General features: G+C 45.7%; 1 protein-coding gene across 2 annotated transcripts in view; it reads right to left on the bottom strand.

The window, feature by feature from the left end:
* Positions 1-13,265, bottom strand: part of PHGDH (phosphoglycerate dehydrogenase) — a 35,163-nt gene extending 21,898 nt beyond the window's left edge. Inside the window, exons 1-2 of one of the 2 annotated variants that reach the window (XM_014831047.3) lie at positions 12,957-13,265; positions 1,093-1,244 (exon numbers count right to left, since the gene is read on the bottom strand). In XM_014831047.3, the coding sequence (XP_014686533.1) occupies positions 1,093-1,244; positions 12,957-13,094 (290 nt within the window). In that variant the 5' untranslated portion in view covers positions 13,095-13,265. Of the gene's footprint in view, positions 1-1,092; positions 1,245-2,894; positions 3,200-12,956 lie in introns of those variants that run through there. The other variant, XM_070487152.1, reaches the window with a different exon arrangement.
* Between the last annotated feature and the right edge of the window lie 4,979 nt (positions 13,266-18,244).

Here is an 18,244-nt window from a genome sequence, read left to right as displayed (position 1 = left end):
CACACCTGAATGCACAGGGCAATGCCGACTCTGCTCATTTTACAGAAAAGAGAGATGGCAACCCACAAAATTATTTTTGTTTTTTCAAAGGCTTTTTTTGTTTTTGACTTTATCAACACATATGTTCATTCTCCTTCTTTCCCTACTGGGTCTTTTCATCTCTGGGAATGAAGGTTACAAAGAGAAAAACGTCAAGAGAACCTATAAAAAAAATCAAGACAAAAGGATTCTCAGAGTCTGTCTGTCCACAAGACCACCTGCCTCCTGGCTCCCCCAGCAAACGGGCTGTATGGGGACGCTGGAAGAGGTGCAGGGACTGGAGGCTGCTGCCTTTGGGTCCAGAGCAAGAGTTAACATTTCTACTGTTGGATATTGACCTCAGTCAGATGATCAGTCAGTTAACCTCTACCCTATAGGGGGAAGTGGAGGGAAAGGATTGGAGGACGACGAGGTTCCCAAGGGAAGAGAATAGGCTTAAGGACAGAGAAGTGGACAGAAGATAGTCTTGCCTCATTATATAAGCGCCAGAACAGGAGCCAGAAATGAGTGTGGCCTCGGGCTGGCATGCTGACATGGCCTTTGCCCTGGGTTTCTGCAAAAACAGCTTTATGGGGACCTTTTTCCTCTTGGCCCTGGAGTGTTAAAAATAAACTGGGGCCCTGGCTCCAGAAGGGTGCAGGGAAGGGAGGAAGAGACAGAACGTAGAGTCACCCTACTAGCAACTGCACAGGGAGACAGAGAAAAGCAGAGCTAACAAAACACGGCTCCGGGAAGAACAATGAGGGGAGGGGCAGAGCCAGGGCAGGAACACAGATAAATTCACCAACATTCTTCTGATTCTGAACCAGGCTGGAGACAAGCAAATATCTGCGGAGTGGGTTTGGGAAGCATTTTAAGATTACAAAGAGAGCTTCAATGTCAAAAACCTTCAGAACCACTAAGCTGTGCGTGCCACCTGCCTGGACTTGGCCTAGACCAGACATCCTCCTGGAAGTCCTTCTAACTCTGACTGGGCTTTCTCTAAAGTAAGTTTCTTCCTCCTCCTTGTGGTCAGTCTCCACACTCGCCCCCGACCCGGCCTCCTAGACTTACTTCATGACCAGAATGCCCTTCCTCGTTGCGGCCTCCAGATCCACATTGTCCACGCCTGTGCCAGCCCTGCCCACCACCTGGAGCTTCTCTGCCGCATTGATAACATCAGCGGTCACCTTCGTGGCCGAGCGGACGATAAGGCCTTCGCAATCCTGAGGCAGAAGAAGAAACATCTGGGTCCACAGAATTGGTCTAGAAGACCTCCTAGAGCTTCTTTGCCCAAAGTAGGAGTTCCTACATGCTGGCCGACTTTGGATATATTCAAGGAAGGGAGGGCAATGGCATCCGTATATTGTTTACACATCTGAAAGGCTCTGCCATCAGTCAGGCCTGGGTTCAAATCCAAGCTCCACTCATGAGCTATGAATCTGAGCTTTGGCCTCAAGTGTGTGGGGAGGAAATGAGATAGGACAGAGACAGCACATGGCACCATAGCTGGCCCTGCTCATTGGAAATTACTCCCTCCACTGACATTGAACTACTGAAGGCGAGAGGTGGGATCAAATTCTACTTTGTAAGCCCCTCTGCCTGGCGCATGGGAGGCACTCAATACATGTTGGTTGGCTGAATGAACAAATGAAGTGAATAAAAGACAAAGTTGTTGAAAGAAAAACATTTCCTAAAATAGAGCTCAAAGTAGGGGGAAGAGGGAGAACAATTAAACTGGTCTAGAGTTGCTCAGAAAACCAGGCAGCATTAGACTAAAAATATACAAATGTGCAAAATAAAACTTACTGGATTCATCATAGCCACTTTACTTGGGCCAAGCTAGATCCTTAAGGAAGACCGTCTTCCTTAGGTTCATCCAGAATCCTAAGGTATCTTCTCAGAATCAGGATATTGTTGCCCAGATACCCAATGAGAATCCCCAAGAAATGGAGCAGGTGAACAAGTGCATACTCTGCCCCAAATTGGCCATCCCAGGTAAAGCAGCAGCAAGCGTCGTTGCATGAGCAGCAAGCTTGGAATCAGGAAGCTGAGGTTCTAGTCCTAGGTCTGCCAACACCAAGTCACGTCACCCCCAGCCCTGGTCTCTATCAGGATAAAATAAGAGGGTTCGGCCAGATGGCCTCTCAGGTTCCTCCCACATCTGATCTGACACCCATGAGTGTAAATCTCTCTGAATTTTCCCCAGCTGGATCCCATGAGAAACTTCTCTCTTCCCTCCCTATCACATGGATTCTGGAGACAGAGAAAGGTCAACGGGCACCTGGCTCCGAGGGCGAGGGCCCCAGTGCATTTACCGTGTACAAGCCCAGAGCCCAAGAACAAGTCCGGACAAGCTACATGGAGAGAGAGCAGAGGGCTATTTTTTTCAACTGAGGGGAGAAGAGGACTGAAGCTTATGCTGAAGCAAACAGTATTTAGACCTGGAGGGCTTCCAAACCATGGAATGACTGTTCAAGAGAGGCTGCAGAGTTATTTCTCTGGAGGTCTTTAGGCTTCACGCAGCCTCACTGACTGGGGCTGTGCCTGACAGCAGAGAGGCAGATGCAGGAGTGCTCTTGGGCACCCCAAGCCCCCTTATGTCTGTGGTTCTGAAATAGAACCTCAAAATGTAAGATTCAAAGAAACATTTACAAGCATCTGGTCCAACCCCATTTCACAGCTGAGAAACTGAAGCCGAACAAAATCAAGGCTGCCCATTTCCCTCCTCCTCCCCTTTTCATTTCTTCCTTCCATCTATGGGGTGCCTGGGATGTATGTAGCTGGCATTATGCTAGGTTCTGTCAACACAAGATGAGTTAAGTCACAGCCCCAGCCCTCAAGGAGCTCACAGTGACAGACACACCAAAACTCACCATTACACGCGTGTGCTATGTCCGCAGAGTTTACAAAGCACAGCAACATGGAAAGGTTAGAGGAACGAAACAGGAGCCACCCTGTCCAGGCTGACTGTCAACACTCAGCCTGCACCAGGTGGACTCTTGAGGGCGCTCTGAACCCCTCCTATGGAGCAGCCTAGATGAACATCAGCCAATGCCTGGGCAGAAAGTGACCACTGCAGTCTGTCCCACATTCAAGGCCACCACACTGGCTGCAAAGAAAAGGATCCACCTGCCTGGACACACCCCAAACTTTACAAGGCACAATAAACCTCTCTTCCAGGAAAATTTTGCCAACAACCCTGGACTTGAAGATCACTCCCTCCCCCTAGTTTTGTATTACCTGTTTCACATTTAGTTGTCCTCTCTCCGACCTGCAGTCTGGCCTACTCATTTATGTTTTACGTCCCTAAAGCAAGGGTCATTTGAATAGCTGATACTCAGTAAAACATTCTGCCGAATAAATGAATTCAGTAATTGCGAGGCCCAAGGAAACCTATCCTCACCATTTTCCCCACCCCAACCTTCCTTCCCCAAATGCAGGCATACCTGAGAGAGATTGTGGGTTTGGCTCCAGATCACCACAATAAAGCTAATATTGCAATAAAATGAGTCACAGGAGTTTTCTGGTTTCCCAGTGCATATAAAAGTTATGTTTACATTATACTGTGGTCTATTAAGTGTGCCATAGCATTATGTCTACGAGAACAATGTATGTACCTTAATTAAAAAATTCTTTATTGCTAAAAAGTGCTAACCATCATCCGAGCCTTCAGCGAGTCGTAATCTTTTTGCTGGTAGAGGGTCTTGCCTCAATGTTAATGGCTGCTGACTGATCAGGGTGGTGGTTGCTGAAGGTGGGGTGGCTGTGGCAATTTCTTAAAATAAGACAACAATGAAGTTTGCCACATTGATTGACTTTTCCTTTCATGAACCATGTCTCTGAGGCATCTGATGCCGTTTGATAGCCTTTTACCCACAGTAGAACTGCTTTCAAAATTGGAGTGCGTCCTCTCACCCCGGCCACTGCTTTATCAACTAGTTTTATGTAACAGTCTAAATCTTTCGTTGTCATTTCAACACTCTTTACAGCATCTTCACCGGAGTAGATTCCATCTCAAGAAACCACTTTCTTTGCTCATCCATGAGCGGCAGCTCCTCATCCATTTAAGTTTTACCCTGAGATTGCAGCAATTCAGGCCCATCTTCAGCTCCACTTCTAATTCTAGTTCTCTTGCTATTTCCACCACATCTGCAGTTACTTCCTCCACTGAAGTCTTGAACTTCAGTCATCCATGAGGGTTAGAATAAACTTCTTCCAAACTCCTGTTACTGTTGATATTTTGATCTCTTCCCATGAATCACAAATGGCCTAGCTTTCAGCCTACCTCCGTAAGGTGAATTCTTTCCAGAAAGTTTTCAATTTACTTTGCCCAGATCCATCAGAGAAATCACTATATATGGCAGCTATAGCCTTACAAAATGTATTTCTTAAATAATAAGACTTGAAATTTGAAATTACTCCTTGATCCATGGGCTGCAGAATGAATGTTGTGTTAGCAGGCATGAAAACAACATTACTCTCATTGTACGTCTCCATCAGAGCTCTCGGGTGACGAGGTGCATTGTCAATGAGCAGTGACATTTTGAAAGGAATCTGTTTTTCTGAGCAGTAGGTCTCAACAGTGGGCTTAAAATATTCAGTAAACCAGGTTGTAAACAGATCTGCTGTCATCCAGGCTTTGTTGTTCCATTTATGGAGTACAGGCAGAGTGGATATATCATAGTTCTTAAGGGCCCTCGGATTTTCAGAATGGTAAATGAGCACTGGTTTCAACTTAAAGTCACCAGCTGCATTAGCCCCTATCAAGAGTCAGCCTGTCCTTCAAAGCTTTGAAGCCAGGCATTGACTTCTCTCTAGCTATGAAAGTCCTAGATGGCATCTTCTTCCAATATAAGGCCATTTCGCCTACATGAAAAATCTGTTGTTTAGTGTAGCCGCCTTCATTAATTATCTTAGCTAGATCTCTAGATAACTTGCTGCAGCTTCTATATGAGCACTTGCTGCTTCACCCTGCACTTTTATGTTAAGGAGATGGCTTCTTTCCCTAAACCTCATGAACCAACCTCTGCCAGCTTCCAACTTCACTTCTGCCTCTTCCTCCCCTCTCTCAGCCTTCACAGAATTGAAGAGAGTTAGGGCCTTGCTCTGGATTAGGCTTTGGTTGAAGGGAATGCTGGCGCTGGTTTGATCTTCTATCCAGACCAGTAAAACTTTCTCCATATCAGCAATAAGGCTGGTTCACTTTCTTATCATTCGTGTGTTCACTGGAGTAGCACTATTAATCTCCTTCAAGAACTTTTCCTTTGCATTTACAACTTAGCTAACTGGCGCAAGAGGCCTAGCTTTCAGCCTATCTCAGCTTTCAACATGCTTTCCTCACTAAGCTTAATCATTTCTAGCTTCTGATTTAAAGTGAGAGAGACACGACTCTTCCTTTCACTTGAACACTTAGAGGCCACTGTAAGACAGTTAATTGGCCTAAAATCAATATTGCTGTGTCTCAGAGAATAGGGAAGCCCGAGGAGAGGGAGAGAGATAGGGGAATGGCCTGTCAGTGGAGCAGTCAGAACATACACAACATTTATTGATTAAGTTCATCATATGTGGGCACGGTTCGTGGTGCCCCAAAACAATTACAATAGTAACATCAAAGATCACTGATCACAGACCACCATAACAAATATAGTAATAATGAAAAAGTTTAAAATAGTTCAAGAATTACCAATCTGTGACACACAGACATGAAGTGTGCAAATGCTGTTGGAAAAATGGTGCCAACAGACTCCTCGAGGCAGGGTTGCCAGAAACCTTCGATTTGTAAAAAACACAATATCTGCGAAGCACAACAAAACAAGGTATGCTTATGCAGTCATGTGTCGCTGAATGACAGGGATACATTCTGAGAAATGCGTCATTAAGTGATTTAGTCCTTGTACAAATATCATAGAGTGTACTGAAGAGGAACAACATTTGCTACCCCAAAATGTATCTCTTTAACATGAGGATTATTTTAGGTTGTCTTTTTTTTTTTTTTCCTGCTGAGGAAGATTTACTCTGAGCTAACATCCATGCCAATCTTTCTTTATTTTTTAGTATGTGGGCTGTCAGCACAGCATGGCCACTAACAGAGTGGTGTAGGTCCGTGCCCAGGAACCAAACCTGGACCACAGAAGAGGAGCACACTGAACTTAACCACTAGGCCACCAGGGCTGGCCCAGGCTGATTGTTTTTAAGAAACAAAAGACTCAAAAAGTTTTTCTTGTTACCCCTTGCTTAACTGTCTAAAAGAATTCAGATAAAAAAACTGTCTCAAGAAGTGAGCTATCACCTTAGCAAAACATGAATTAGGTGGTAGACAGGGAGGAACCTAGAAAAGCCTGTTTGTTGGGCTCCCCTCCGTGTTCTTCTGTTTCTGTGTGGCCAAACAAACAGTTGTTTTCCAAATGTTTGCTCCTTTTCACCGACCTGTGAATGGTCTTCCTTCCCTTTGAAGTTCCTGACCCCCTCTCTACCCCCAACACCAGTTTTGTCTTTAGCTGAGGATGGTATTTAAGGTAAGGGCTTTGGCCATTTTGGTGAGTTACTTGGTTTTCCTGGGTTTCTCCCATGTATATGTGTTAGTAAACTTTTGTTTGTCTTTCTCCTGTTATTCTGTCTCATGTCAGTTTAATCCTTAGACCAGCCAGAAGAACCTAGAAGGGTAGAGGGAAATTTCTTCCTCCCCTACAGTACTTACACGAACCTAGATGGTATAGCCTACTACACACCTTGTATATATGGTACTAATCTTATGGGACCACCATTGTATATGCAGTCTGTTGTTGACCAAAACATTGTTATGCAGCACGTGACTATAATTCAAACATGTCACATGATTGAAAATCCACCATCAGAAATCCCTTCTCTTGACCATGATAAGAAGGTATAAGAGCTACATATGACAGTGCTCAAGGGTTTTCTGAAAAGGGCGAGCAAGTTGCAAGGGAGCCAGGAGGAAAATGTTCAGAAATTGACAACTGGTCAACAGAACCAAATAGGCGCTAGACAAACAGACCCACATACATGTGGGAATTTAGAAAGTAATGAAAGTAGAATTCAAATTGATGGAGAAAGAAAGATCTACACAATAAATGGAATTAGGAAAATGTAGGGAAAAAACATTTAATTCCTATCTCACTACGGATGATTAAAAATCCAGATGAATTAAAGAATTTTTAAAATATAAGCCTTAGAAGAAAATGTCAGGGGCTATTTTTATGATCTTGGGATGGGAAAGGTTCATAAGCAAGGCACACATCCCAGAAACCATAAAAAAGAAAACACTGACAAATCCAATTACAGTTGAAATTTAAACTTCTGTATGGAAAAGATCCTATAAACAAAGTCAAAGGCAAGTGACAGGCTTGATATGAGGAGAAAACTCCCTGCAACATATAAAACAGAACAAGGATTCATCATCTAAAATGATCAAGACTTCCTACAAATCATTTTTTTTTTTTTTAAAGATTTTATTTTTTCCCTTTTTCTCCCCAAAGCCCCCCGGTACATAGCTGTATATTCTTTGTTGTGGGTCCTTCTAGTTGTGGCATGTGGGACGCTGCCTCAGCGTGGTCTGATGAGCAGTGCCATGTCCGTGCCCAGGATTCGAACCAACGAAACACTGGGCCGCCTGCAGCAGAGCGCGCGAACTAAACCACTCAGCCACGGGGCCAGCCCCACCTACAAATCATTTTTTAATGATATAGAATCCAGTAAAAAATAGGCAAAGATATATGTAGGTAATTCACAGAATAACTGCAAAGTGGTCAGCAATTTATAAAATGACTCTTAAACACTACCTATCAAGGAAATGGAAATTATAAAATGCAGTATTTTCAGGCATCCTACTGGCAAAAAGAAAACTGATAATATTCCGCATTGGTGAGAATGTAGGGAAATCGTGTCAATTGCACAATCTTTTTGGAGGGCAATCTGGCAGTGTGTAAGCACATTTTTAGTGTGCCTTCCCTTACCACCAGCAATGGTACCTCAGGTACCACTGAGGTACACACCAAGGAAATAAAACCTCTTCTGAAGTGGTCAGCCCAGGACCAAAGGTCAGAGTTCAATTGACGAGAAGCAGGTATGGAGCAGGAACCACCCAAAGAGCCACAATTTTATTACCTTGCCTCTCTAGTATCAAGTTCCAGGGTCAACATCCAACATCTCAGGCCCAGCCCTGCTCCAGATGCTAGACCCAATCATTCCCTTGGGCCCCAAAGGGCTGGCCTCCTTGAATGTTCCCTCCAAAGCTGCCACCACTCTCCGGAACCCTTGAGAATCTGCTTCCCACAGGACAGAGTGGCTGTAGGGAAGGATGCAGACTCCCCAGCAGTCCATCCCATTCTTGCAGGCACTCAGGACAAGCACAGAAACAGCACTTTTTGAAGAAGAAGAAGAAGAAGATTAGCCCTGAGCTAACATCTACTGCCAGTCCTCTTCTTTTTGCTGAGGAAGGCTGGCCCTGAGCTAAGATCCATGCCCATCTTCCTCTCCTTTATATGTGGGACTCCTACCACAGTATGGCTTGCCAAGTAGTCCCATGTCTGCACCCAGGATCCCAACCAGCCAACCCCAGACTGCCGAAGCAGAACATGCGCACTTAACCGCTGCGCCACCGGGCTGGCCCAGTACTATTTTTTTTTAACAAGCACAGCTTCGCTATGGAAAGATCGCCCTTATAAAGAGTTAATCTGTATTCTCTCTACTTTTCCCTCAAGGGTGGTGTCCCTCAAACCACCTTTCTTTGAAGCCAGGAAGGCTGAAGAGCATCCAGTCAGACCAGTACAGACGTGCATTCAGAGCTCACCTGTCCCAAAGGGCGAATCTGCCTGTGGAGACTCCCATTCAGCAGACCCTGGTCCCACACTGAACGGGGCATCCCACGTGATCAGAGTCCACTAGCTTTCAAGGTCTTACACCCTCAACTACCTCCACTTCATTCAATTGCATCATCGATTGATTCATTCAATCAGGATATATTTATCGAGAGTCTATGTCAACCTATCTTCCACTGACCCCTCAAAAACCCCTGCACTCCCAGGCACCATCCCCTTCTCAGGTCACATGTCATCTCTCCAACACTTGGCTCCCTGCCGCCCTCTAAGCTACCCCCTCTCCTTTCCTCTACTTATGCAAACCGTGGCAGGCCTTTTCAAATCCATCCGCATCCCCCCTGCAGTTTGCTGTGATTATAACTTTCTGAGGTCCTCTTCGGCACTCCCCTGGCAGGAATGCATCTGTCTCAACACACACCACCTCTGATGTCTACTGCTCTCTGCATTCAGTGTCAGTGAATGAGCGCCAGCTGGAACAGGCACTCCCTACACTTCATTGTCCTCCCAGCTCCCCATCCCTCAGCTGCCTTAGAGCTGGGAAACAACAGGCCACTGTTCTGCTGGATTTATGGCTGTCCCCAACAAACTATGCTAACTCAGCAGTGGAAACCCATTCCAGTTCCTCAGACTCACACATGCCTCCTTTCCCAGGGAGGACAGGCTTGGCCTTAGGGGCAAATCTAGCATTGTTCTTTCCTCTGACTTATATCACAGTGGAGGTCAAAGAAACGCCCCAGGTCACATTCCCCAGCTATGGAAAATGCAGGTAGGCAGCATTTGGCATAATATGTGTAATCCTAATTAAGTAGATGGCAATTTAACCTTTGCAAACTAAACCCCAGTGTAAAGACTGGGAACTTTGGGGCCGGTCCTGTGGCTGAGTGGTTAAGTTTACGCGCTCTGCTGTGGCGGCCCAGGGTTTCGCTGGTTCGGATCCTGGGCATGGACATGGCACCACGCATCAGGCCACGCTGAGGCGGCATCCCACGTGCCACAACTAGAAGGACCCACAACTAAAATATACAACTATGTACTTGGGGGGTTTGGGGAGAAAAAGCAGAAAAAAAATAGATTGGCAACAGTTGTTAGCTCAGGTGCCAATCTTTGAAGAAAAAAAGACTGGGAACTTATTTTAAAAGAGCCTTTCAAAAGATGAACTCTTGCATGGAAATTTACTCCTTTCTTTATCTTTCTTAAAATTCTGAGGAAAAGATATAAATGAGCTTCCATAAGTTAAATGCATTACCAGCATGCGAGTGAATTCTGACCAGCATTGCTATTTAATGAAGCAGAAAATATCAGAATGCATCACATATAGTAAGGATGTTATTTCACGAAACTTTAGTGTGTGTGTGCACACGCATGGACGTGTGAACAACATGTGTATACTGAGTTATGATGTAGAATGAATTTCTTATTGTGGGTCATGGCCAAAGTTTAAAAGCCACTGATACGTGGTAGGATTATTTAAACATTCCTGCATATTAGCTTTATTTAAGATGTGACACCTACTGATAGAAGACGGGTACAAAATCTAAGAGTTTTGTGAGTTCCAAACAAGATACTTTATTATTCCAATCCAGTGTTTTCCAAACTTTTTTAAGACCTACACTAAGAAACACACATTTAAACTGTGATTTTATACTCACATACCACACACACACAACTACACACATAATTGAAACAAATGTCATGACACAACACTTAGCCTTACTATCTGCTTTACTCTCTGATATTCTTTATTCTGTTTTTTTAAATGCTAATGCTGACCCATTAAAACAATTTCATTACCACCCACTAATGAGCTGTGACCTGCTTCAAGCCTGAAGAGCACGGTTCTGGGAGGTGATTGTACTTCTGACCACGGAGTGAGAAAGAGCAAACTGTGCTGCCCAGAATACCAAGGAGTGGGCACAGAGGCCAGGCCTGCTCAGGCAACGCACTCAAGCTTCCTGCAGGATTAAAGGTGTTTAAACCGGGAGGGCAGGGCACTAACCCAGACACCTCTCCACGCAGAGTGAAAAAGCATAGCGGGGTTATGAGGACCCTCCTCCAGGGGCTGCCCAAAGGGGCTGACCAGCATTCTGAACCTAATGCTTTACAAAGACAGACACGAAGGCTGGGTGCTCCCAAGGAGCCCAACAATGACAAACACACCTGCTCTCCTGCCAGGAGTTTTCAGTGCCTTTAAAACGTCCTCCAAGTTTCAGCTCCAGACTCTGAGCACCCACTCAGCTGACTTTCCGACTTCATGGAACCCTTCCACCACAGGGGAGGCCCCCCTTGTCAATTCTGTGCTTTTCCCTCCTTGTCCCCACCCCATCCCCAGAGTGTAAGATTCCTCATTTCCATAAGAAAGGTGCAAAGCCCCAAGCCAAAGCCAGGCTTCCCAACCTGGTAGTCCGGTGGTGGTGAGGATCAGAAGCTTGCCTAGAGGCCACACCACTGCCTTCTGGCCATTGCTGAGTCAAGGCCATTGATACCATCCACACAACAGAGAAGGTGACAAGTGTGAGGTGCCTGCCTCCCATCCAGTCCTACTGTGCTCCAAGGATCAAGCCCTGAGCCCCTGACCCCACCTTCCAGGCTAATAGCTCCCTTGTCTCTACTCTTCCAGTAGTGAGCAGGCAGAGGCTGGCGGCTGGATGGTCTCATTTAGCACTCAAGTACTGGGTCATCTGGTCCATCATCTCAGAGTTGGCCAGGCTCCCTAACTAGCCTACAAGCTTTCTGAAGGCAAGGACGGGTCAGAAACTTCTCTTGCGTGCAGGACAGGGCTAGATACAGCACCATGGTGGGGTGGAGGGGGAATGGGGGAGAGTCCATGGAGAAACAGCAGCAAATACAAGGGCAGACAAGGAGGCGCAGGCAGTTTTGAGGACCATGCGGTTAAAGCAACAGCAGCCGCCTCAGAGGTTTGATTTCAGGGGCCCCCAGAAGAGAGAATCGTGGGAGTGGATCTGCACTGAGGCTGGTGAGGTTAATAGAAGGCTACACTGCGGGTGTGGGAGTTTGGGGGTGAGAGAATACCTCGAGTCAGTGTGCTGAAAATACCGGGGTGCTGGGTGCAGTACAGAGGTAAAAAGTGCAGGAACTGGGCTGAAGAGTTCACAAAGTAAATGTCCTAAGACTGGACGAGGCCGCCAAGCCTTGCAGGACCCTTACAAACAAGGCAGGGAAAGATTTGATGCAGATGGTGCTAATTGTGTATCACAACAAATTGAGATACATTCCTGAGAAAGATTTGCTAAGAAATACAAATTTCCTGGGGGCGTTTGGGATCGGATTCTAGTCCAGTCTGGTCATTCCTGACCAGCGATGAGGCCGAAGGTGAGGCGATCCACTGCGGCCGCGGGCTGAGACTGAGCCCGGAGGTTGGCAGCGGCGGCCGCGTGGGCGGCCCCAGGGATCTCGGGCGCCCCCGGCCCGCCCCCTTTCCTGCCAGAGCTCCCAGGAGACCGAGGGGCGGAGAAAACTCGCAGCAGTCTTGCATCAGAAAGGCGGGCAAGGTGTTTGCTGCTCCAGCCGGGCCGCCTTCCCTGCAGCTTCTCCAGCAGCCAAGAGACAGGCTGGAACTCCGCCAGCGCCCCCCAGGGAAGGCAGGACGCGGCCAGGCGAGCCAGGGCTTCGTCGGGGAAGGATCACGGGTCCCTGGGCTCCCGGCCGGGAAGCCACTTTGGCGCCCCTCCCCCCCAGTGCCCCCGAGCAGGGGGAAGAGGCGGCGCTCGGCTGCCAGGGCCACTGCGCGCGAAGGCGCTGGGGGTGCCGCGCTGGCATCCCGGCGGGCAGCCTGCAGGACCAGCTAGAGCAGCCTGCACTTTGCAAAGCTCGCGGGAGGCAAGCCAACGTGAAACACGCGGTGCAAACTGAACGGAAAGTTTGCATCCTGCAGCTCGCCACCGTTTGTTCCTCCCTGCTTCTCCCCGTTCCCTCATGCCCCAATAATTTCAGTAGGCCTCAGGACTGACTGATACCAGGGACTGGGGGGAGGGGGGTGGAGTCGGGGGGGTGGCGGGGGAAGCGTGCTGGCCCGGGTGCGGCCAGACTGTTTCGGCGCAGGATGCCACGGAGCTCTTGTCTTTCTCCCGCTCGCCTTACCTGCAGCTCGGCTATCAGCTCCTCTTTGCTCAGGTTCTGCTTCTCCACCACCTGCAGCCCTCCATCTTGCAGGATCTTCCGGCAGCAAGGGTCCAAGCTATCACTGATGAGCACTTTCCGTAGATTTGCAAAGGCCATTGCTGGAGACGGCTTCGGAATCGGCCTCTTCCCCCTAGGCAGAAGCACCTCAAGCAAGAAGCTGCCGTTCCGGCTGGCGGGCTCCTGTAACTAGGCAAGATTCGCGATCTCCCGCTCCCCCTTTACCTCCCCGTCCTCCTCCCACTGTCTCCTTTTGATTGGACAGAAGTGGTCCAACCGTCGGTGGCTCCGCCTCCTCCTCACGGTTCTGAGCCTTCAGATTCCCTCCTACTTTATTAGTCTCTGGCAAAAACTTTCTCACCCAAAGCCCTTGCCTACGCCTGGTGAGCACAGAGAAGCACAGTTTAAGCTGACTAGCTGATTCATATCTGAAATAAATTGAGAAATATTTGTTCCCACGCTGAGAGAAATGTTTCATCTTCTTTCCTCCTAAGAACTCATTCTTTAATTCCTTAACAAGCATTTATTGAACGCACCAATTATGTGCAAGGCACTGTGCTGGATGCCGAAGGAGCTCGAACATCTTAAAGACATAGCCCCTTTCCTCTGGTGTCCTAACATCAGAGGATACGGGTACCAAAGACATAGACATGGAAAGTTAAATAATAAAAGGCAATAGGAAACTGTTTCTGAGACCTTACAAAGCAGTGATTAATTCCAAATGAATGATGCAGCGTGAATTATGAGTTTAAAAGAGAGCAAGGAGCTGGTGCATTTAGACCAGCCAGAATGTTTGTTCAAGTTCAGTTTCTCTTCCTCCACTTCCTCTCTAATTATGAAAAAGAAGAAAAGAAAAATGAGATATCAGTCTGGTCTAATTTATATATTGCCCAAGGAGGCGTTTCCCAGCTCTTAAGTCCTTATGTGTAAACTCCACAACAAACATGCTCTCCCATGCCCCACTTTATAGAAATAGTGGAAAATCCTGTTTTGGATTATTTAAAGCCACCGAGGATCAGAAGCAGAATCAGGGATGCTCACAGATGAATTAGAATTCAGTTTTATAGACATATCCAGCCCAGTTAACCATGTGTGCTGTCGTCCTGCACCACTCACAAAACTCAAGTGCTGGCTCCTCATCCTATAGAACTATGCAGTATCAACACTATAAAGTAACGAAGATTGGAAACTGATAATGTTTAGGCACAAATCAGGTTTTAGACCAAATGCTCCCAATGGGAAAGATCATTTGTCTGTCCTGTTTACTGGTTTGGAGGATTTCTTGTTCCCACCTTCCAGCAGTCATGAGTATTCCATTTCTCTTCCTCTCAGGAGGTACCCAGCAGGCCCCAGGGGTCCTGGGAATGGACAGCAACCCTGGAGTCTAATGAAGGGGCTTGGGAAGCACCCATTTTTGTTCCCACTGTCATTCAACTCCTCCCAGGACTCACCCTGTACTTTCGTTCAGAGGTTCAGTGTAGAATCTAAACCATCTATCTCTAAAGTATAATCCTGCCCCTTTACCCCACGTCAAACATCTTGGTTACTGTCTGAACTCACAGGCCCTTCCACATCTGTCACCTGGGCATTATTTTCTTTATTTGTTATTTATGCCCCACCTACTTTCAAAATGGATCCAAGCTATACAATGAAAGATACTTCTAAACCTGTTAAGAAAATACTTAACAGATAAGAGTCCATTTCCAGATGGAAAGGAGTGTGTGTAATAGTTTTTACCATAAACAAGCCAGAAAGGTACCTCTTTAAATTTCTATAGCATCGTCTTCAAGTTATCTCACAATGTGTCATATAACATATGTGAACATTTTATGTCTTGTGCCCCTCAACTCTCATTAAGATCAGAGATTCAACTTTATGTTCTTCTAACAGTGCCTATTAGCACAGTGCTTTCCACACTGTAGAGGCTTCTTTCAAAAGTTAATTTTCGAGCACCTACTCTGTACCAGGTACCATGTTTACCACTAGGGTTGTGATGCTACCTAAGACACACCTCTTTCCTCAGACAGAAAAAAAAACGATTTAAAGTATTAGAACTTTACACATTAAAGCTTTAGAACTATAAATAGAGACGGGGGGGGGGGAGGGGGGTGGGGAGCGGGGAGAACCCCAGCACAGCCTAGGGGCACCAGGAAGGCTTCCAGCAAGGCTGCCTTTGAGCTGCCCATTTGATGCTCATTGAAGGCAATTGATACTGAACTTCTTAATCTCAAGTTCATGTACCTGACGCACAGTAAACCAATCACTGAGACATTGGTGCTTGGAGACAGAGAAAGGTTTTATTCAAATTGGCAAAAATGAGAAGGTGGGAGGATGGGTTCTCTCAAATCCACCTTAAGAGAAGAAAGCAGGGGGTGGTTATAGAGGTAAGGGGCTTGGCAGGAGGAGTTTTGGAGAAACAAAGGGGTAATCTTTCACTCCGGGGAAGCCCTTGGGCAATCTGACTTCTGGGCATCAGCAGCAGCTGGGGGCTGGTCATCTGGTGATTGCAACCTCCCTGGAAGCATTCTCTTTCTTCTGCAAGACAGGCTCACAAATCCCCTCAGCCCCTGAGTCACCTGTCAGGTTAAACAAGAAAGCTTACTGAATATCTACAGTAACGCTCAGGTACCCAACTTCAAATGAGAACCCTGCCCTCAGTGGGCTCACAGTCTGGCATATGAGTGTGTGTGCTGTGTGTAGAATGTGTGGGAGAGTCAGGAAAGTCTCTGACAGGCAGCACTTAGGCTGAGATACGAAAGTGGAGGAAGAGCCAGTGGACAACATTTGGAGGAAAGTGAAGAGTAAGCAAAAAGTCACTTGGGTAGGAAAGAACATGGTTTTTTCTAGGAACTGACAGAAGTTCAGAGCTCTTGACACATGGAGAACAAGGGGGAACGTGGCCCAAGACAAGGTGGAAAGGTCGGCAGGGGCCACACCATTCAGGCCATGTGAATAGTCTGGACTTTTGTGCATGCAAATGACAGAAACTCAATTTAAACTGGCTCAAGGAGAAAAGGGAGCACTCAGGTGTCTGAAAAGATCAAATGCCAACAAAAATGAGCTCAAACGATATCACTGACCATCCGTGTCTCTCTCCTCTCTCTGTTTTCCTCTGGATTTGCTTCATTTCCAGAAAGGCAAGATGTGGCAAGACTGTCACATTTAGTGAAGAATATAAGATTCAGCTATATATTCTAGCAGTTTAGCTTCCTAGAAGATTTCACAAATTTTCCAATAATTGCCACAAAATTTCCACATCTGATCCTCACTGGACAAACTTGGGTCATGTATCTGTACTAGAACCAATCACTGAGGCCAGCAGAAGGGATATACTGACTGGTCAGTCCTGAGGAAAACACCCACTTCAGATCTGAGGAAAGCATCACATCCATCTGAAGTGTACACTAAGAGTGTGAGGAAAGTCGGTCTCCAAAGGAAAATCCAGTTCAGGGTTTTGAACCAAAACAAGAGGAGTGGGGACTGGACAGGCTGGCAACACCAACCGTTGACCACTCCACCAAGGTAAAGAGTTTAGATTTTATTCTAAGTAGGACAGGAAAGCATTGAAGGGTTAGCGATAAGGAGAGGCAAGTATTATCTATGATCACTCTATATTAACACACCAAAAAATCTCCTTTTACAGTGGTGTGGGTTTTTTGAGGTCATGTTGGTTTATAACATTGTTTAATTCCAGGTGTACATTATTATATACCAGTTTCTCTATATACTGCATTGTGATCACCACTGGTAATCTAGTTTTTATCCATCACCACACATATGTGCCCCTTTACCCCTTTCACCCACCACCCTCTTCCCCTCTGGTAACCACTAATCCATTCTCTTTATCCATGGGTTTGTTTATCTTCTGCATATGAGTGAAATTATATGGTGTTTGTCTTTCTGTTTGGCTTATTTCACTTAACATAACACCACAAGGTCCATCCATGCTGTCGCAAATGGGACAATTTTGTAATTTTTATGGCTGAGTAGTATTCCATTGTGTGTGTGTGTGTGTATGTGTGTGTGTGTGCACGCACGCGTGTGTGTGTGTATCACATCTTCTTTGTCCATTCTTCAGTCAATGGGCACTTGAGTTGCTTCCATGTCTTGGCTGTTGTGAATAATACTGCAATGAACATAGGAGTGCATAGATTTTGAATTGTTGATTTCATGCTGTTTGGATAAATACCCAATAGTGGGATAGCTAGGTCATATGGAATTTCTATTTTTAATTTTTTGAGAAATCTCCATACTATTTTCCATAGTGGCTGCACCACTTTGCATTCCCACCAACAGTGCATGAAGGTTCCCTTTTCTCTACATCCTCTCCAAGACTTATTATTTCTTGTCTTGTTAATTATGGCCATTCTGACAGGTGCAAGGTGATATCTCATCGTAGTTTTGATTTGCATTTCCCTAACAATTAGTGACGTTGAACATCTTTTCATGTGTCTGTTAGTCAACTGTTGATCTTCTTTGGAAAAATGTCTTCATATCCTCTGCCCATTTTTTGATTGAGTTGTTTGTCTTTTTGTTGTTGAGTTGTATGAGTTCTTTATATATTTTGGAAATTAACCCCTTGTTGGATATGTGATTTAAAAATATTATCTCCCAGTATGTGGGTTGTCTTTTTGTTTTGTTCATGGTTTCCTTTCCCTTGCAGAGGATTTTTAGTCTGACGTAGTCCCATTTGTTCATTTTTTCTTTTGTTTCCCTTGCCTGAGTAGACATGGTATTCGAAAAGATGCTGCTAAGACTGTTGTCATAGAGTGTACTGTGTGTATTTTCTTCTAGGAGTTTTATGGTTTCAGGTCATACATTCAAATCTGTAATCCATTTTGAGTTAATTTTTGTGTATTGTGTAAGATAATGGTCTACTTTCCTTCTTTTGGCCCTGGCTGTCCATTTTTCCCAACATCATTTACTGAAGAGACTTTCCTTTTTCCATGGTATGTTCTTGGGTGCTTTCTCAAAGATTAGCTGTCCATAGATGTGTAGTTTTATTTCTGGGCTTCCAATTCTATTTCCATTGATCTGTGTGTCTGTTTTTCTGCCAGTGTCATGATGTTTTGATTACTATTGCTTTGTCATATATTTTGAAGTCAGGGATTGTGACGCCTCCAGCTATGCTCTTTTTTCTCAGGAATTCTTTGGCTATTCAGGGTCTTTTGTTGTTCCATATAAATTTTAGGATTCTTTGTTCTATTTCTGTAAGAATGTCATTGGGCTTCTGATTGGGATTACATTGA

The sequence above is a fragment of the Equus asinus genome, chromosome 16 (genome assembly GCF_041296235.1).
Source record: "Equus asinus isolate D_3611 breed Donkey chromosome 16, EquAss-T2T_v2, whole genome shotgun sequence".
NCBI classification, from domain to species: Eukaryota; Metazoa; Chordata; class Mammalia; order Perissodactyla; family Equidae; genus Equus; species Equus asinus.
The sequence above is the reverse complement of the archived record's forward strand: the minus strand, read 5'-3'. Positions and strand labels throughout refer to the sequence as shown.